General features: G+C 44.1%; 1 protein-coding gene across 8 annotated transcripts in view; it reads right to left on the reverse strand.

The window, feature by feature from the left end:
* The window catches only part of SLC37A3 (solute carrier family 37 member 3), a 150806-nt gene that overhangs the window by 101724 nt on the left and 27366 nt on the right, over positions 1-21716 (reverse strand). For 5 of the 8 annotated variants that reach the window (XM_060633262.2, XM_078438699.1, XM_078438703.1 and 2 more), the window contains 8 exons: positions 20883-20967; positions 19964-20142; positions 17349-17490; positions 15376-15477; positions 14725-14772; positions 12845-12996; positions 8254-8319; positions 5474-6861 (listed from right to left, as the gene is read on the reverse strand). In XM_060633262.2, coding sequence (XP_060489245.1) covers positions 6769-6861; positions 8254-8319; positions 12845-12996; positions 14725-14772; positions 15376-15477; positions 17349-17490; positions 19964-20142; positions 20883-20967 — 867 coding nt within the window. In that variant the 3' untranslated portion in view covers positions 5474-6768. The other 3 variants (XR_009610236.3, XR_009610235.3, XM_081795080.1) reach the window with 2 other exon arrangements.

Genomic DNA, 21716 nt, shown 5'->3' on the forward strand with positions numbered 1-21716 from the left:
AGGACAATGAACGAAACGCTAAATAAATAAGAGACTGCACATACACACACACACACACACACACACACACACACACACACACAGAAACTCGGACTACGGTTGCCTGATGTCCCTCTTTAGAGCGTGATGATAACTATTAAACAAGGTGAAGGCCTTTGAAGTCCTTAGATGAAAGGTTTCACGTAAATACGATTATCCCATTAAAAGCCACAACATTCTGGTCAAACGGGGCAGCCTGTTTGTCAGCACCTCACTGTGATAGAGGGGATTCAAAACAGTTTCAAATGATTTTGCTACCTCTTGAATTTCTGGAGGGGCAAAAAAGACAAAAGAAAAAAAGTTACTTCTTTAATAGGAGGGCAATAGCAGGCACTAGAAAGCGGACTACTGGCATGTTAGGGGCCAGCACCTTGTTCTAGGTTAATTAAGCATTCATTAGAAAGAAAGGTAAGAAGCAGGGATCTTGGTCAGGAGGCAAGAGGCAGACCTGGCTAAGGTTGAGTGTGTGCAACCCGTGCACCCAGCGGCCCGGGAAGAGGGAAGAAATTACAGTGCAAGAGTCTGTCAGGGTGCAGAATCCGCCTGAGCCTCAGAGAAAAGGGCTGAGGAAAAGAGGGAAGAGGTGTTCTTTAGGAAGGGAAACGTGGGGCAGAAGGCACCTGCAGAGGGAAGCCGTGGGCTGGAGCATGGATGGCAGCCGGAGGGGTCTGGGCGCAGTGCCGCGCAGCAGGTGTAGGGCCGGAGGCAGCCGTGATGCAAGGGTTGCTCACGCCCCGGGACCCCGGCCCTCGGAAGGGATGGGAGCAGTTACACGATGTAAACACCTTGTAGCCTAGGATAAGATTCACTGGGAGGGGGCTGCATGGCATAATGGGAAAGGCCCCAGAGTTAAGTCAAAAGGCCTGGGTTTTTATTTAGTTCTGTTTCTGTCATTTACTGACTACGTGACCCTGGGCAAACCCCTGAATGTCTCCGAGCCTCAGCTCTCGATCTAAGGAACAGAACCACACGTCCTGCCTGCCTCACAACAATGCAGTGGGCATAAAAGGGCATAGTGAATAATGGGCAGGCACCTTTTAAAGATGTACAGGCATAGGAACTATTATGTCAGGATGATGGAAAGGCCACACCCCTGGATGCTCAGGTACGGAATTTTTCAATTATTAGACTTAAGATATATAGGGGTGCCTGGGTGGCTCAGTTGGTTAAGCATCAGACCTCAGCTCAGGTCATGATCTCGCACTTTGTGGGTTCAAGCTCCACATCGGGCTCTGTGCTGACAGCTCGGAGCCTGGAGCCTGCTTCAGATTCTGTGTCTCCCTCTCTCTCTGCCCTTCCCCCACCCATGCTCTGTCTCTCTCTCTCAAAAAAAAATAAACATTAAAAAAAAGATATATGTACACATGTACATATGTGTATGGTTATATGCAACATGTATACTTATATATAACATACATGTTGTTCCCTATAATAACCTATGACACACACATATATAACCACGAACCTATGTTCACGTATGTAAACATCATTATCTCATAGTCTGATTTATTCAGATACATGCTGAAACAGACTTGGTCACCAGAAATGATCAGGGCACTTAAGGAAAAGCAAAAGGAAGGTGACCCGGAATCTAAAAGTGCAAGAGGCCACATGGGAAGGTAAACGGGCTTCCTTGATTAAACGGCTGCTGCATCCTTGGACGTGGAACTGACTCTTTGATGCTCACGATTTAATTGAGGAAATGACAACCAGAAACGACCAGAGAACAAAATTGAGCAGTAAAATCAATCAGCCTGGGGCAGACTGTGTGGCCTACGAATAACAGCTCTGGGAGTTTGAAGAAGAAAAAGAGCACTCGGAGTGGGGCTGTCAGGACAGGCTCCTCGGAGGCAGGGCACCAGGGGCTGAGCGGGAGGAACAGCACCGGAACAGCAGTGTAAGGAGCGGGACAGTCCAGGCCAAAGCACACAGCAGGAACAGAGACAGCAGCTCGAACAGCATGAGATCTGCGCTGCAGCAAGAAGTTCACTGTTCCTGTTGCCTCGGCCCTGACAGGTCTCCCAAAGAGCCTGAGGAGAGGATGACGTGCCGTACGCCAGCCGGCCTCAGCACCTGGCCGCCTCCTGCAAGAGGTGGACTGTTTCTAAGGCAAAGGGAAGGGCCATTTGCAGGGTCAGGGACCACACTCCGCTCTGCCCACCCTCCACTCTCTCATCTTCCTTCCACCTTTTCCAACATGATCACCTTTTACTTAGCACCAACCATTAGGCGTTGGAGAAAAAGAGCAACAATCTCATTGGGGAGTTAGATGTCAAAATAGCTAAGACAGAAACAGCTAAGCACCAAGTAAGTACTTCTGCTATTCCTAGACAGGGAAAGGGCGACAGTGGATGCTAGGGAGGCTGGCTGAGAAAGGCTGCTGGGACTAGCTGCTGCTGGCCAAGCCTTGAAGGAAAGTTCAGGTTCACAAGGTGGAGAGTTAAAAAGGGGTATTACAGACAAGAGGGTATGAACAACAGAAACACTCATAACATGGCTGAACTATATGCTTAAAATGGTTAAGATAGTAAATGTTAGGTTATGTGTATTTGGGTTTTTTTAAATTTATTTTTGAGAAACAGAGTGAGACAAAGCGTGAACGGGGGAGGGGCAGAGAGAGTAGGAGACAACAGAATCTGAAGCAGGCTCCAGGCTCTGAGCAAGTGGTCAGCACAGAGCCTGATGCAGGGCTCCAACCCACGAACTGTGAGATCATGACCTGAACCGAAATCAGACGCTCAACCGACTGAGCCACCCAGGCGCCCCAGGTTATGCATATTTTAATCACAGTTTTTTAAAAACTTAAAAAAATTAAAAAGAGGTGATTCCTAAAAAAAAAAAAAAAAAAAAAAAAAGACAATAAGGTATGAAAATGCACTGCCATTTGTAGCAAGGGATAAAGCCAAGCATCTGACTCTGTAGAAGATTCACATAGAGTGGCAAAGGGAGATTCGGTAAAGAAACAGCTAGAAACTGGACTGTGGAAAACTTCATGCCAGATGGCACTTGATTCTCTACACCAAGGTTTCTAACTTTGTGGTCCAAGGATGGGCTTCAAGTTTTGGCCCATGAACACCCTGTAACAAATCTTCAATGTTCATTCATATGTGCGTTTTGATCTAGACAGAGGGTAATGGCTTTCAGATTCTCAAAAGGGTTTATGACTTAGAAACCTTGGGGTACCTGGGTGAGTCCCTCGGTTAAGCATCCGACTCGATTTCGGCTCAGGTCAGGATCTCAGAGTTTGTGAGTTCAAGCCCCGCGTTGGGCTCTGCACTGACAGCACGGAAGCAGCTTGGGATTCTCTCTCCCACTCTCCCTGCCCTCCCCTGCTTAAGTTCTCTCTCTCTCACAGTAAATAAAGAAACCTTTAAAAAGAAAAAAAGGAAACCTTGAAAACCACTCACACAGGCAATTGGCAGAGCGGTGTGGTTGGGACGGGACAGGGAGTTGAAGTTACAGAAGTTGAGCGCATTTCCCTGGAGACTTGCTCTTAACTATACGCCAGATAGTATGTAACAAACTGATGCCACACCCGTCTTTAGTGGTTTCTTATTCACTAAGTGCTTAACAGAGCTATTGGTAGGTAAGAACAGCTCATCAGGGAAAGTTGCTGACACTTATAGAAAAGAAACTAACAGAGACTAAACAGAGAAGAGAACCCAGTAAAGGGGATAGGAGGTCAGATGATTCAATACATTAAAATGCTACAGAAGCCAGAGAAAAAATGGCCAGGGGAAGATGAAGTGATTACCAATGTCAAGTACAAGAGAGGAAATAAGAAAGATAAGAAATGAGGAAAAGAGATCTCCATATTTAATGATCTTCAGATGTACGGTGTCTATAGGTGATGAAATAAGAGGCTGGAGGGTAAGGATATGGTGTCTAAACCGGGGCATTTGGGGACAGCTGGGTGGCTCAGTCGGTTAAGCGTCCAACTTTGGCTCAGGTCATGATCTCACGGTTCATGAGCTTGAGCCCCTCATCGGGCTCTGTGCCGACAGCTCAGAGCCTGGAGCCTGCTTGGGATTCTGTGTCTCCCTCTCTCTCTGTCCCTTCCCCGCTTGCTCTGTCTCTGTCAAAAATAAATAAATGTTAAAAAAAAAAAATTAAACTGGGGCACTTGTAGAGAAGGGAGGTACTGTTGATAATTATATCAGAACAACAAGAATCAGAACAATAACAACAACAGCCAGAAAGGCAGCAGATAACCATCCATTAACTCAAAGGGTTTGACTGTGAAAAGAAAAATAGGATAGGAATCAGTAGAACTAGTAGGGATAAGAAAAGGCTTTATCAGTTATTTATCTAGGAGGCAGAGAGGACTTCTGGAGGTTTTTGTTTTGTTTTCTTTACAGTGAGAGACAGAGAGGGAGCGGGGGACAGGGGTAGCGGGACACAGAATCTTCAACAGGCTCCATGTTCAGCGGGGAGCCCCACGTGCGGCTCTATCCCACAACCCTGGGATCATGACCTGAGCCAAAACCAAGAGCCGGATGTTCAACTGACTGAGCCACAGGCATCCCTGGGGCTTCTGGAGGTTTTTAAGGAGAAAGGAAGGAGGAAGCAGATGAGAGCACACTGTGCAGCCTCCATCCCAGAGTTCATGATGCACACTGAGGGCGCTCAGGCATTTCCTGCATGAACATTTATTGAGCAACTCTGGTCTTCCAGGAAGCAGGAAGGAACAGAATGAGCAGGAGCGGGGAGGAGACTTTCTTCCTTTGAAACTACACAGGAGAGAAGAAAACACAGCATGACTAGGAAGGGCAGGCCAGGATAACCTTCCTCAACCTCGTGAGCATCCGAGACGTAGCTGCCAGAGAAGCTGTCATTTCCAAAGGAGCTTTCCCTATGGTCAAGGGAAAGGAAATTAATAAGAAAGTGAAGTTAGCAGTTCTTTAAAGCTGATTCCTTTGTAGGTGGCCAGAACTAGAATACGGAAATCTATCATGCAATATATCCTTTCGTTCAGAGCTGAGCATTTATCTATTTATAATTTCATTATACGTACAGCTTGGGGGCTACAGCTACAGAGAGGTCAGGGGAACACTCACCCAGCTGAGTTTCAACAGGGTAAGAAAATAATGTTGGTGTCAGGATACAAAGATGCTACCATACTGATAATGCGGACAGAGAGGAAACTCACAGCCGAATGTCAGAAGGAGGTTAAATCATAAAAATGGCATCCGTCTACAGACAACTCTTAAATTACAATCAGGCAACTCATCCAAACTTAGTATAATCTCACACAAAGGGGAAGGGAAAGTGTCCACAGAACGTAACAGAAATGGGGCCATTTCTGGGGCTAGCTGAACACTCTGGCAACACCGTAGGGTCAGTAAATGGTCAACAGCAGGAAATCATAAGGCATGAATCACCTTCTAGAACAAGAAACTCAGAGTACATATTTAAATAACCAGATGGACAGATATTTACTACAAAAGTCAGTTTATTTTCCCTTCCTGTGTTTCATATTTTCCCTTTTTTGTCAGTAATGAGCAATTAACTGATTGGAAATCTGCTTGATTAAATAACATTAACAAGTCCATAAACACATCACACTTTACAGTATAAAGTAAGAAGCTGAAAAATATTCCCTATCCCAATGTGAATTAGGCAGCCCTCAAAATTGCACACTTCCCCCCTAGTTTGTGTCCATAATTTAAAATATATATATATATACAGAATGACTTTAACATATCGGTAATTAGTATAGAATTCACAGCCTTGAAGACATACACACTACAAACTTCTAAAGAATAGATGCCTAGTCCTCAGGCCCTAGTAACCCATTAATATGATTCAAGGTCACATACCTAACACTTACTAGGACAAAAGGTTTTTCCTCTAATTCTAGTCTTCTGCTGAGGTAACTCAAGGAACCCGGTCGTGAGAGAGATCAATTCTCTGAAAACAGGGCTAAGGAGATTAGCTTCCTAGTGGATCCTAACGTTCCCAGACAGCAAATCTGGGGTTGAGTACTTCAGTTGTGAGCTACACCTTGGAATGTTCACAACAACTGATGATGTACCTTATGGTCCTTGAAAGGAAGACTGAATACTTCCAGGAATCGAAGTAAATTTTGAATGAAGACAGAAGAGAATGAGCTGACAATAATTTGAAGATATTTCTGCATCCAGAGCTGAATAACTTTAGATCAGATACCGAGTGACTGAGCCAGTCACCATGTAGTGTGATTTTCCCACCACAGTTTAACAAAGGGATTCTTTGTCCAAGGCAGGCTTACGCTTGATCCAGCTTGAGCCCTCGACCAGGATTTGATGCTTCAAAGATGAGCCGCTCTCTGCAAACTCATTATCAAAGCAAAATCCAATGATCCTTTCCTATTCATGGAGCCCGTCACTGATACGAACCATGTGCAACTGTCTCATGGTCACTCAACTTTCCAGGCTGGAGAATCCAGTCCAGGTCCAATACAGTACTTGAGGTGAAAAGGATAAATCTCAACAGGCCAAGTACAGACGCTGGCAGATTCATAGGCCACTCAGTCCGTTTATGGAACGACAGCAATAAAATCATCCACGATAATTTGTGTAGTGCAGAAAAACAGCCCAGCCTTCACCAATCGTCAGCGTCACAAGGTGAAAGAGGCTTGCCGATCTGAGGTTTCGTTGGAGCTCTTAAGACAACGCCCAAATAGGGTGAATTAAAAGAGATAAGAGTCCTGATGCGTCTCCCAGTGTTCTTTTCTCCTGCAGGCACCACTCACTCACTCAGTGAGTGAGCCTGTCGTCTTTGCATAAGATGGCGTATTTCCCTCACTATTAATGGTGAGATAAATAGAATCGTACAACTTGTCTGTGAAGAGAAAAAAGCATTAAATATGCAGTGACAATTTAACGAATTCTGTTAGAGCACCATGTTTTGAACGGAATAATGAATTTGGACAATCACATTCATTATGACTTCGTGCAAAGATGACTTGATCTTTAATGAATTAAAAAAATGATTCGAAAAATCACAGTTAATATATTTTTTTAAAATTTAATGTTACACAGTCTCCAGAAAAAGAACTAATGTACACAAATTAAATGATTTGCCATAGGCAGAGCAAAAAATTGATACTAGAGCTCACTTTCTTTTTATTTTTTTAATTTTTTTTAAGTAAGTAAGTAGTCTCTGAACCCAATGTGGGGCTTGAACTCATGACCCCAAGATCAAGAGTCGCATGATCTACTGACAGAGCCAGCCAGGCGCCCCTGGAGCTCACTTTAAAACGTGTTTCTTATAATGGATCCAGTTTTCTTTCTAGTACAATTTCTTGTGTGATCACACGACAGGTTCATGAGGAGATATCTCCCTCTATTTAGCACAGATGTCAGAAGTGGAACACAGGGACACACAGTCCAGTCTTCAGAAGCTAGAAGGCAGTTAGGCAGGAGAAGCGTCCTTTGTGACAGCAGAGTACGCAGCCTTGAGGCAGCTCCAGAGAACTCCAGGCTCCTTGGACGAGGCTGGAGGGCCGTGTCTGGACCTGGGGCGATTGAGGTTGTCTCCAATTAGGATGCACTAGATTTAGGAGTGGGATATTAAATGCATCCCCTCCTGGATGAAGCTGTCACCGGACTCTCTCAGGGAGACCTGTCTCGAGCACCATCTCACCAATAATGTAAGAGGTCAGGTCGCATGCTTATTCAACAGACAGCAACATTTTAAAACGGTAAGGCCTTATTCTGAATTGGCTATTTCCCAGAAAGTACACAATTCCAGCCAAGAATGTTCAAGGCACGACAAATATTTTCTCAAGAGATTCTCATCGTTTTAGAACCGACACACCACGGTATTAATTATAGCAATGCTTCTTTTTGAGCCTGATGTTGCTTGGGGTACACTGTAATTTCCTTCAGAATTCCAAATTATATTTAGCAGATAGAGAGTACCCGGGAAGAATACAGCGGTTAACAGTTGGGGATACTTTCAGTAAGTCTCTCACCATTTTTTTTTTTTTTTTTTTTGGAATTATACATGACAATACTCATGAGGCTTAGATCAAGGGCAAACTAAAGACCCATTCCCACCTTGAAAGAATGTATCTCATAGACTCATAAAATGTTACTTTTCACCACAGGGTCATTAAAACCCATCAGCAATTTTGCCAGTTTAAGAAGAGATTTAAGTAAATGCTTTGAACTAAATTAGTAAGAAAAACTACAAGTTTAAAAAAAAAAAAAAAGGCACACGCTCACTTACCATGAGAATGAAAAAGTAGAACACCCACATCCATCCCAGGTTGTCCTGGATCAAAGACACTAAATACTACAAGGGAGAAAAAGAAATTACGACATAATCCTTTATAAATTAATCACACGAAGTAGCTGAAAGGTGGATTAAACACAGCTCTTCCAGAAAGTGAGTTAGGATTTGTAGAATGGTTTTCAGTGTCCAAAGCTTTCACGTGTGTGTTCCTACTTAAAGATACCTGGCCTTCATCTTGTAAGCTGGCAGAGTCCAAATACAAAAACTGCAGAGCAGAGGACAGGACTTCAGGTTTATTTTTATTCACTTTGCTACTAAGAGAGGAAAATTAACATCCTCAAGCCATTTCCGTTTAATCATTCTTTCTTCCAGTGAGAGGTACTGTAACTGAAGCTTTCAAAAACAGTTGGTCTTCCAAGCGTACTGTTCATTTTCGATTGCGTTATTTAAGCAGAGGATTTCTGTACAGTTTTAACATTCTACAGCATGTTCTCTGACTTTGTTTCAATTGCTGAAAAGGATCCATTAGCGTTTAACCCACCTTCTTTTTCAATTCTGACAAAATATATGTAACATAAAGTTAACCATTTTATTCATCATTAAGTGTATGATTCAAAGGCATTGAGTACATTCACAATGTTGGACAACCATCACCACTATCTATTCCCAAAAATTTTCATCGCCCAAAACAGAAAGTCTGCACCCATTAAGCAGTAACTCCCCACCACCCCCTCTCCCGAGTCCCTGGTAACCTCGAATCTACTTTCTATCTCTAAGAATTTGCCCGTCCTAGATATTTCATGGTAGGTGGAATCACACACTATTTGTCCCTTTGTGTCTGGCTTATTCCGCTGAGCATACTGTCTTCAAGGTTGCAGCAGGTGTCAGAACACCATCCCCTTTTATGGCTGAATAATATTCTCTGGTGTGGACACACCACATTTTATTTATCTAGTCATCAGCTGACCAACATTTGGATTGTCTCCACCTTTTGGCTATTATGAAGAATGCTCCAATGAACACTGCTATACAAACATGTGAGTCCTGTTTTCAGTTCTTTAAGGTATATTCCTAGGAGCGGAACTGCTGGGTCACACGGTAATTCCATGTTTCACTATCTGAGGAACCACTAAAGCATCTTCCAGAGTGGCTGCGCCATTCTACATTCCCACCAGCGATGTCAAAGACTCCCAGCTTCTCCACATCCTCATAAGTACTTGTTATTTTCTGTTGTTGTTGTCCTGGTTTTAAATTACAGCCATCCTAAAAGGTGTGAAGTGGCATCTCACTGTGTTTTTTATTTGCATTTCCCTAATAGTGAAGGATCTTGAGAATCTTCACAAGTGTTTATTGGCCATTTGTACACATTTGTCATAAAGATTTGTCACTATGATTTCTTTTTTTAATTTTTTTTAACCTTTATTTTTTTTGAGACAGAGAGAGAGAGAGCATGAATGGGGGAGGGTCAGAGAGAGGGAAACACAGAATCCGAAGCAGGCTCCAGGCTCTGAGCTGTCGGCACAGAGTCTGACGCGGGGCTCGAACTCACAGACTGTGAGATCATGACCTGAGCTGAAGTCGGACGCTCAACCGACTGTGCCACCCAGGCGCCCTATGGTTTCTTCTTGAAGAGTTTTTTATTTATTTTAATGTTTGGGAGAGAGAGCTCGTGTACGCACATGCACACGTGAGCAAGGGAGGGGCAGAGATCAAGCCCTGCATCGGCCTCTGTGCTGACAGCTCAGAGCCTGAAGCGTGCTTCAGATTCTATGTCTCCCTCTCTCCCTGCCCCTCCCTGGCTTGAACTCTGTGTGTGTCTCTCTCTCTCACTCTCAAAAACAAACAAACATTAAAAAGCAAAACAAGTGAGTGATTTACCCTAGATTATGAAACTATGAGATCTGGTCGCTCACTAAAGAGCTCAGAGCAGTGCTCCCGTGTCTTTCTGTTACTTTATCTTTCTTTTAAGTAGTTTTATTGACGTATAATTTATATAACATAAAGTTCACCCATGCAGCTCAATGGTTTTGAGTATACTTACAGAATTGTGCAACCATTACCATAATCTAATTATAAGCCATTTCTATCACCACCACCACCCCGCCCTCCCCCCCACAAAGAGACCTCGTACCTATCAGTAGTCACTCCTCAGGCCCACCTGCTCCCAGGCAACCACTACTCTCTTTCGCCCATTTTGGACAGATTCGCCCATTTTGGATATCTCACATGAATGAAATCATTTACAGTATGTGGTCTTTTGTAACTGGCTTCTTTCACTTAGCATAATATTTTTTAGGTCCACCTATGTAACATCTATCCTCTTTTAAGTGCCAGATACCCTCTTAAAAATACTACTCCATCATAATGAATACACCACATTTTGTTCATCCATTCTTCAGTTGGTGGACATTTGAGTTTTTTCTAATTTTTAGCTGTTATGAAAAATCCAGCTATGAACATACGTGCACACGGGTTCATATGGACACGTGTGCTCATTTTTCTTGGGTAGACACCACGATTTAACCTTACTGATCCCCGACTGTGTGTCATAAACACACTAAGCATTGGAGGAAAGAAACAGTTCCTGTTTGCAAGGAATGCAGTCTGGCATAGACAGATAAACCAGGAAGCGGGATGCCCCATGACAAGCGGGAGCCCACTTGGTGCTCACCAAGTGCTATGGAAACTGAGAGGGCAATTTTCTTGTGAAGTCAAGGAAACGTGGGGAAAGAAAGCTGTTCAGGGTGAGTTAAGAGAGCTGGGACAAAGCTCATCAAGTTTCTGATATTAAGTCACAGTTTGGGATTTCATGCCCCGAGCAATGGGAAATTACTCAAAAATCAACATGGAAGAGGAATGAATAAAGCTAACAATGATTCACTCCTGACCCACTTCCCTGACCACCAAAGTAAACCCAACGCTAACCCACATACACAGTTAGGGATCCAAATACTGGCAGTGAGGCACCCTACACAAAAATAAGCTCCTTGAAATGCTCCTTGTAACATGCCTACTTGGTTAATGCAGGAAACATCAGTGAGAAACGAGAACCTGAAATACAGTAGTGTCAGAAAAGGATGTCCAATACAACCACCCCTGATCGCTTACATGAACACGAAGACCTCTGAACTGGTAGCCAACAGCATTCTTTGGTTTCTATTCCAGAGCACAATCAAGTAAGCAAATTTCTCCTACTTTTTGTTGGATTTTTCTTCCTCTTCAGTCTCATCATCAAATATGCTAATAAGCACATCAATCACATCGATCAGTCGTTCTACCACAACTCAACAGATGCTAGAAGGTCTACTGTGTGCCAGGCACTGTTCTGTGTACTGGGGCTACAGCAGAACACAATGCAAAATGCTGCCCTCGTGATGCTTACAACATGGTGGGGGAGTCAGACATTCACAAATAAATATACAAGATACGGCTGAGTAGTGATATGCATTAAGATGGCTTATCTTCCTCAATTCTTGCTCTCTCATTAACCACCAGCAATCCGGCATCGTGATCTAGCCCCACAGAGCAAGCCAAACAGCAATATTCAGGTCCGATGATGACCTGTCAAAACTAAGAGCGTTTTCGATTCCATTCTCCCTCTCTGGCCTCTCTATACCTATGACCTTACTGACTAACACCTCCCCTTTCCTACACGTCACCCTGCTGACTTCCTGTTTCTTCGACCACTGGGCAGCCTCTGAGATTTTGTCTATATTTTCCTTCCCCATTAAACATCTCATTCACTTCCAAAGTTTCAACTATTTTATCTATGCAGATGATTCTCTGATCCTTATTTTTGCAAAAGCAGCACTCAATGTGCTGGAAAGGTATAACCTAAGAGAGGCATGACTCACAACTGTCCCAGAGAAAAGGTTGAATTTAAGCAAAACAAGATCGATTTGAGTTGTTCTGACTACTTATTGTAGGCCAATCTTAGCCTAGACGATCTCAAGTTTAGAGTGCATCACAATCACCAGGAAGGCTTTTTGAAACGCAGATCTCTATGTTCTAAATCAGCAAGCCTGTGGTAAGCTTAGCGTTCTGTACTTTAATAAATCACCTAGATGATCCTGACCCAAGACTTTAATGAACCGCCCTTTGAGACACAGCCATTGGAAACAGAGAAAATGACTCAGAGCAGCTGCCAGAGTCCGTGGCGATTTCTGGTAGGGATCCATGTGAAGAACGTGTGTGTCTGGTAGGAGAGAGGAGGTAGGGTGTGCATGCCAGGTGGGGGATAACGAGAAGCATGTGTCTCAGGGCCCCGCAGACTGCCAAGTTCAGGCTAGGAAGAAAGGAGTAGCAAACTGGGACTGAGAGCTGTCTTATGAGGTGTCAGCTAATTTCCAGACAGGAAGAATCTGGATATTAAAGTGGGAAGAAGAAACTAAAAAACGTAGAAAGACCTTCCATATCAGGTCACATTAGCTGACCTCAGAGGAGATTAGCAACGTAAGGCTTTACGGGAAAGTGTCCTGTATAGCACTAGAGTGCCACCTACTGTGGCCCGGTGGGCAGATGTAAATTCTTGGACCATTGACAGACTACTCACCACTCAGTTTCACCCCCTCTCCTGTTCTCTCACCTGGCCTACCGCTGCTCCAATGCTTCCGGTTCCATCAACAATTCCTGTGACGGTCGCCAAAGCCTCACTGCTCCCTTGGATCAGCTCTTGGTGACCCAGGTCCGCAGAAATAGCAGAGCTAATCATATTAGAAGGTCCACCAATAAAAAATCCTGAAGTCATAAACAAAACAGGTTCTCATTAACACACTATTCTTAACACCACTAGAAATCTACTGGACAAGATAAGCTCTTATCCAAACATTTTTTTTAATGTTTGTTTATTTTTGAGAGAGAGAGAGACAGAGTGTAAGCAGGGAAGGGGCAGAAAGAGAGGGAGACACAGAAGCAGGCTCCAGGCTCTGAGCTGTGAGCACAGAGCCTGACGTGGGGCTCGAACTCACGAGCCGTGAGATTATGACCTCACGGTCATACGGAGATTATGAGCCAAAGTCAGATGCTTAACCCACTGAGCCACCCAGGCACTCCTCAACATTTTAATCAATATGCTGAAGAGAAACAGTGAAGGGGGGGATGAAGAAACCAGTAAAAATGAACACTCTCCCAGATAATGACATCTTCAAACTAGCTGGCATCTGTTTTTCTGAAAGTCCTACTTGAATTACGTGATACGGCAGTATATTTTTATAAAAGCCAAAGATACAGAAAACACAGTGAACATACAGCCTTTCTAATGCTGCAAAGGCTGCGTTCATTAGTAACCAATTACACTCGCTTGTCGACTTCTACTACGGTAGAGTTGTGTCAACTGAGCATTTGACTATCCAAATTCAAACACACGTACTGAAAATAAGAGTGAAGAGAAGCAGCTCCACAAACGGCGCAGATGGTTGTTCTCAGCCACCGCCCCCCGCAAGGCTGTCTGAGGACTGAGCAGAGGCTGGCCCGTGTGAATCTGTTCGCACGGCTGGAATGAGCTCCATGTGCCTCACGTATCACGAGCAGCTCTCACTCTCCGGAGTATGATCTAAAGTTTAAGAGTCATTTTTCTATACCACGGCCCTGATTACACTCAACTGTTTCATCTGCTGCTCCAGTGGAGAAACACTGGCCAATTCCAACACTGAAAGCTGGTGAACTGGTTTCTAACGTGCCATCTTCCTAAGTCGCTTCTAGAAGTAACAGGGGAAGCTGAGGCCAATCAAAAAATACTAGAGGGGCGCCTGGGTGGCTCCGTCGGTCCAGCGTCCAACTTCGGCTCAGATCATGATCTCGCGGTCCTCAAGTTCGAGCCCCGCGTCGGGCTCTGTGCTGACAGCTCAGAGACTGGAGCCTGCTTCGGATTCTGTCTCCCTCTCTCTGCCCCTCCCCCACTCGTGCTCTGTTTCTCTCTCTCTCTCTCTCTCAATCTCTCTCTCTGTCAAAAATAAATGAACTTAGGGGCGCCTGGGTGGCTCAGTCAGTTGGGCGTCCGGCTTTGGCTCAGGTCATAATCTCACAGTCTGTGGGTTCGAGCCCCACGTCGGGCTCTGTGCTGACAGCTTGGAGCCTGGAGCCTGCTTCAGATTCTGTGTCTCCCTCTCTCTCTCTTCCCTACCCCTACTCATGCTCTGTCTCTTTCTGTCTCAAAAATCAAAATAAACATTAAAATTAAAAAATAATAATAAAATAAATAAATAAATAAACTTAAAAAAAAATAAAGTAAAAACAAGTACCAGAAAATCTCTGTCAAAAGGGACTGCTTCTCTAACAACAGGACTGAAGAGGTCACATAAGAGCAGAGAAACGGAATCTGAAGTAGACAGTTTTCCTTTTACCATGTGAGTTCTCCATAACGAAGGGTTAGTATTACTCAAACTGAAAGAGCACACAGTTTCCCTCTCTTCTTTTTATTTACAGAGGAGTAGTAATAGTACAACGAAACGGAGCCACACAACATACCTGTAACCGCCATCAGAAGTGCGTTAATGGACTTATCGTTTGGAGAACCTATGAGGAGGGACACAGAAACAGCGTGCTGACTTCAAGAAAGGATTACACGGGCCCGCACCGAACAGCACACAAAGATCTGGATCTCGGTGACCTCACAGATCACTCCCAGAGACAACAAAGGGCTACAAGTCTTTCACCGCCTGCCCCAACTTTTATTTGTAATGTCTGCCACTTGCTGGTGCTCGAGCTAATGAGACTTCTAAAAGCTAAGGAAAAACTCTACTCCCTTCTCAGCAGCATCTTAAGGGACATATACCAAACCTACTCATTACCATCTCTCCTCTTTTGAAACCCTTTCCCTTTTATTGTTTTATTGCCTCTAATGCTGGCCCTCTGGAGCCTACCCTCAAACAAAGCATATACACTCCCAAGCAAGCTTTTAAACAAACCAACAAAGCAGAAGAGATGCCAGTTTCCTCCCCAACACAAATAAAACTACGTGATGATACTTTTACCAGGCATTTACAGGACCATACAAAGGTCTCGGATCAGCCTTTGTAGCCGGTCTTAAGGATCTCCCTGGCGTTGATCGCTGACTCATGGCAAAGGCCTTAGTCCTAAGAGATCAGAAAAATAATTGAATTGCAAGGGAATACTCACGGCTATATCCAACGAGGGACCCAACTGCCAGAAGCAGACTCAGAGCTAAAACCGGGGCTCTCTTCTGTAATACGTCAGAGACGAAACCTTGCAAAGTTCCACCTGTAAAGCACAAGGAGCCCATCACAATCAAAATCGTTTATCATTTAGCTCAGTTACCTGAAACTCATTCACCATGTACCCCCTACCTGCTATAGGATCCTGAGACTGGTCCACCCAAAAAGAGGGCTGACTCTCCTAAAAAGCTTCCACCAGGGCTTCCTTTTAGGAAGAATGCCTGACTGTTAATTGCCATGATGGATGACAGGGACAGGACACCATGAATCAGACAGCAAAATAAGGAAAAATCATCAAAACCACCCACTGTCTCTTGCTGTTCTCCCTTTTCAAACCAGATGTGAAGGCTTTTCCTAATTTTTCTGCTTTTTATTTTAAAAGATACGGGGGTGCCTGGGTGGCTCAGTCAGTTAAGTGTCCGACTTCGGCTCAGGTCATGATCTCTCAGTTTGTAACTTTGAGCCCCACGTCGGGCTCTGTGCTAACACCTGGGAGCCTGGAGCCTGCTTTGGATTCTGTGTGTGTGTGTGTGTGTGTGTGTGTGTGTGTGTGTGTGTGTCTGCCCCTCCCCCACTTGCGTTCTGTCTCTCTCTCTCTCTCAAGAATAAATAAACATTAAAAAAAATTGTTTTAAGATGATTCATTAGGGGCTCCTGGATGGCTCAGACAGAACCTGCTTGGGATTCTCTCTCTCTGTCTCTCCCTCTTTCTTTTGTGCATAGGCCCGCCCTCTGCCCCTCTCCCTGACTCATGCACGTGTGCTTGCTCTCTCTCTCTCTCTCTCTCTCTCGCTCTCGCTCTCTCTCTCTCCCAAAATAAATAAGCATTAAACAAACAAACAAAAAAAAAAGATGATTCATTGAAGACCATGCCTCACAGGCTATTAGTAGCAGCCAATAAATGTTCACTAAAATTAAATGCAGTGATTATGGTCTGGTGATAATGCACACGCCAGGATCTTTAAAAAGAGGTGATGTGAATCCTTCAAACAACAAGGTCACCTTTAGATACAGCCCCATTTCGAGTTCTAGGGACTATGGGACATCTGGTACATCCTCATCAGACAGCAGGATCCAGAGGTATGAGCAGGTCTAAAGGTGACAGCCTCACCTTTGGCTCTGTATCTAAGGCTAAGGGCAGACAAGTTCAAGTACAATAACAGGGTATCGCCTGAGGATGCACTGCTCTCACGTGCTCAGGACAGTTTAGCCTTACCACAATTCTAAATCCAAACAGCACAGAAAAGATGCTAAGGTTTTGCCACAGCAACAGCAGTAACACCCACTACCGCAGTCTGTACTGCTGTCTTGTTTTAAAGTTTCTCCCGTACCTGTTTATACTTCCAGCTATAGCAAAAAGTTACCATTAAAATCTGCTGTGTACAATGAAACAGCTGCAAAATGCGCCTAGGAATTAATCCCGCTATTATTCCCACCTCTACGGTCTGACAAAATCTACACACTAAGCTAGTATCTCCCCTTCTTTGGTGTGGGTGGTGGGAAAGGTGGTGGGAAATAGATCAAATGAACACATTCACATTCTAACTCGGATCCCTGGCGTGTGATTAGCTTTAGAGCTCAGATATCACTTGCAAGTGTACGAAAGGGTTACATTTAAAGAGATCACGGAGGGAAACATCGCTGTGCTTCCCAACACAAAAGAACTGATCCATAAACAAAGAACGGAGAAACAAGAGCCCTATAAATCACAGGGCTGCCGGGGGCTGGCTCTTCTTTTCTATGGATTCTTTTTTTTTTTTTTTTTTTTTAAGAGTTTGTGTGTTTACTGATCGGACACTTTAGGAAAAATGGCTGTGGACTAAGTAATAAAACTTTAAAGGATGTCAGATTCCATAACCCAGTAAAATATTACTAGTGACTAACTCCCCTTACAGAAAAAGATGCATCTGGCCTTACCTATAATTCCTCCAACATCGTACCAAATGGACAGCTTGTCAGCTTCAGCCTCCTTCCATCCAAAGTTGTTACTCAGATAAAAGGGCAACCAGAAGAAGAAGGAGTAATTTACCAACTTCAAGCAGGCATAGGCCAGTGAATACTACAAGAAAAACATTCGACTATCAGGGAGAACAAATAGCACAGCAGGACCACAATTTTTAACATAATTAAAAAAGCAAAACCAGACACAGGAGTTTGGGATGAACCCACCTGATTCTAGAATTAAACATTTCTATAGATTCCCTGACTTTGCCTAGTCTCCCTCTTCTCTTTATCCCCATTAGCTTCCAGAAAAGCACATGCAGCAGGCCTTTAGAATAAGAACACATGGGACTATTTCTTGACTGTCCCCAATTTCTTCTCCTTCCAGTTCTCCGGTAGAAGCAAACCAGTGTTTGGAACCTAAAAGGCAGGGCATTTACTCGTGTTTCTTTATTTAGACAAAGATAAAAGCAAAAGAAATCCAAATCCATATCATTAACCAAAAGCAAAGAAATCCAGTAAGCATCTCGGCTTTTCTTCCAAGCAGCCAAACCTTTCTGGTTCGTCTACTTCCTGCAAAGTTAACACTATGAACAGTGGAGGGCAATAGGACTACACTCCAGTTTCAAGGTCCAAAAAAAGCATCAACGTTAAAACTATTTTCATATTATGGTGTCCAAAGGCTTTATATTCCAGTGGAAAAGAAAAAGTATCTTTGGTGAGTCAGCAATGAAGGAACACGATGGCCATGGGCCTCGTGACTCTACTTGGAGGAAAAAAAGATGGCAGCGGGGCTAAGACTCCTATATTCAACACATTATTACCAGGAAATCCTGACATTTAGCATCAAAGGAGAAAGGGGGAGGAGCAGAGAGACCGGACTTCAAAGGGTGTCTGGCTAGTATATTCTTTTCCCTGGAGCTGCCAGTTATTCCCTAGGTATCACTTGTTTTAAAACAGCTTCCCTGGCAGGGCAACAGCCACCCCCTAGAGAGCTAAATCCCAATCATGAGGGCGTTTTGTCCAGACAGCCTGCTGCAGAGACAAAGGAATTAAGTTAACTAGATTTCCTCTGCATCCCTGCCTGTGTCAGGGAACAATCGCTTGTGAAATACAAAGGAATAGAAAAAAAAAAAAAACACTTACAACAACAGATTTTTAAGTCCTGTCCCAGAAATTAAACTATTACCAGCAAAGTATTTTAATAACTAGTTAAAAATTACTAATCACTAGCATGAGAACAGGCCTAAAGGAACTTGCATTTCTCTTGTATAATCTATCATCTTTTGGTGACAGAATTGTGGAAACTCACACTTACATTTTAACTTATAGTTCACTATCTGTTTGCAAATATCTGTCCTCTCGGCTTGGAGGCAGAGGTCAGAGGAACAAGTATGTATGAGAAAGGACAACCTGCAGGCTCTGAATCTAGCTGAGGGGTTACATTGTAAAGCACCATTAGACAATAAAATAAACAAAACCGGGTGCTTGTTCACAATACAATAACCCAATGTTCTAGGCCCCGGGGAAGGCTGGTTTACTTTCCACTCCAGAGGGAAGGGGAACAGAGACACAGGATGGGCTGAGGGACTTATCCCAGGCCTCACACAGAGTTAGTGGGTAAGCCGGACACATAACCTAGGCCTCTGAACTTCCACTCCCGTGCTAGAGGGCCCGAAACATCAAGACAGAAAAACTGCAGCAGAAGGGATTTGGTTTAGACGTTAGACGGTTCTCCTGACTGTAAAGGTTTTGGAAACACTGGGATGCATTACCAAGAAATACTGTGGAGTAATGTGCTCTGGACCTTTTAATAAAAGGGCAAACAATTTTGTTCCCGGAATGATAAGAATATAGGCAAAGAAGGCAGACTGAAATGGACCATTCAAAACCCCCTCTTGGTCTACATATAATTCTATAATACTTCAACAAATCAAAAAGAATGTATTTAAAAACACCAATTTCGGGCACCTGAGTGGCTCAGTTGGTGAAGCTTCCGACTCTTGATTTCGGCTTAGGTCATGATCTCACCGTTTGTGAGACTGAGCCCCATGTCAGGCTCTGCCTGCTTGGGTTTCTCTCTCTCCCTCTCTCTCTCTGCTCCTCCCCTGTGTATGCGTGCATGTGCTCCCCCTCTCTCCTGCTCTCATTCAAAACAAATAAACATTAATAAACAAAAACCAAAAAAAACATTAATTCTGCCTTCTTACTTGAATGCTAGGTCAGGGTCAGCACACTGGAGCTCACGGGCCAAACCTGTCCACACCCATTTGTTCCATACCATCCAGGGTTTCTTGCTTCCTGGACGTGAGTAGTTGTGGTAGAGCCTGTACAATCCCCCCTCCAAAGTTAAAAACATTTACTATCTGGCTCTTTACAGAAAATGTACACTAACCCCTGCATTAGACTGCGGATAAAATTTCAAGTCTAGAAACAAGCTGAGGGTCACTATCCAATATTCCTCTGAACATATACTCCTACAATAAAGTATCAAAAAGAAGCTAAACACTTAAAGATGCTTTATCCTAGGGAGGGTTCACATTCAGGCCACAATATCTCACTGGTGGTAAGGAGATCTGAGGGGCCCTTACCGGTATAACTCCAGGAAGACAACAGGCCTGATAAAAGCTGATTGCCTTGACTTGGGTAGTAGTGCTGCCTTCTTGAATGGAATAATTAGGTTCGTATTCATCTTCGTTTTCGGCACCATTAATTAATGGCCTGTGTGAGTCTTCTTCAAAAGTTTCTTCTGCCTCAATACCTGGGATACCTGCAACAGTAACAGCCACCATTTATAGAATGCCTTCTAGATGCCCGGCACTGGGCCGAGGGTTCTGCATGTATCGTTGCTCGTGCGGTTGGTGTTATTTTCATTTCCACATTACAGAAGAAGCAACTAAGGTTCAGAGGCCAAGGTCAGCTGAGGTCGGCTAAGATCACACAGCTAATTAGCCACAAAGCCAGGACTCTGATTCTACTTTACCTGGCTTCAGAGCAATGCTTTTTCAACTACTTCACACTCTCTCTCTTACATCAAAAAAAAAATAAAATAAAGTGTTCACTACACACGAGTAAACTGACATGTCTCTTCAAGAACACTCAAAAGACGGACTTGGACATTTATTTGCTTCTGTGGTTTTGCTCGTACATATTCTGTATGTAACCACAGATGAGTATCACACTAAATTACTTTTACGAAGGACAAGAAATGTCTGAAGAAGTGAAATGAGAAACATTCCATGCTAGTTTCCAGTCAGTATTCTCGATTACAAAGCTCATTTGCCAATGAAGAGTCTTCCCTGAATCCAGGAAGGTGAGCCTCGCTCCCCCCCCAACGTCCGCAGCTGTGCTGGGAGAGCCACCCACGGGGTCTACTGGACACACAGAGCAACGCCACTCCTCTAAGTCACTGAAAGGGGGTCACAGTTCTCCTAGGGAACAAGAACCTGGCCGTGCAGGCCTCACCCATCACCGTAAGATGTTCTGAACAGAAAGGCCGCTTCTCCTCACCAATTTCTTCTGGTGACACCAGGAGTCCAAAGAAGATGATGATCCCACCAGCAAACTGCACCGCCGCGGTCACCAGAAAGGCATACTGGAGAAGAGAGGAGAGAGGTGCTTCCTTACCCATCTGGGGGATTTGTTCAAGCACATTCATTAGAAGCACCCATGGGGCAGGTGGGGAGCTGGGCAGGAAGAACAGGGAGACTGGCAAGGAAGTGGCCCGTGCCAGGCACAGAGCTGTTTCGCGTGTTTTCCCAGGCATCTTCCCCACGAGGCTCAAAGAGCACAATTAAAGTCCCAGGGACACTGAGTGGTACTACAATTGTGAAATCAGGACTGGCTCCCAAATCCTCATTCTTCGCACCACACAGCCTCCCACAAGAGACAGTATCTGCCCCCACAAACATTCTATCCGGTTGAGGGGATTAAACAATACACCAAACAATAACACAAGGCATCAAGCAGCCAAATAGATGAGAAGGCCCGGTCCTAATAAGAAACACAAAGAGAAGGAAACAGCTAATGATGCCGATATAGCAAGACAATGTCTTAAGGAAGAGCTAAAACAGGCAGCGGACGGTCTTTCCCAGCACGACTGAAGCAAAGCGGGCTGGGAACTGGATAGAAAGTCTCCTACATGGTCAAAGCAGATGGCTTGTGCTGAGGGACAGTAGGGAATAAAACTGATAGGAAAAGGTGAGATCAAGATGAAAGAACCTCAAAAGCCAGGCTGCAGAGCTGAATTCTGTTTAATAGAGAATGGAACCTGATGTGGAGAGACAGCCTAAATTTCTGGAAAAGACGGTGACACGTTAGCGTTTCCAGAAGTCAAACCTGGGA

The sequence above is a fragment of the Panthera onca genome, chromosome A2 (assembly GCF_046562875.1).
Source record: "Panthera onca isolate mPanOnc1 chromosome A2, mPanOnc1 haplotype 2, whole genome shotgun sequence".
NCBI lineage: Eukaryota > Metazoa > Chordata > Mammalia > Carnivora > Felidae > Panthera > Panthera onca.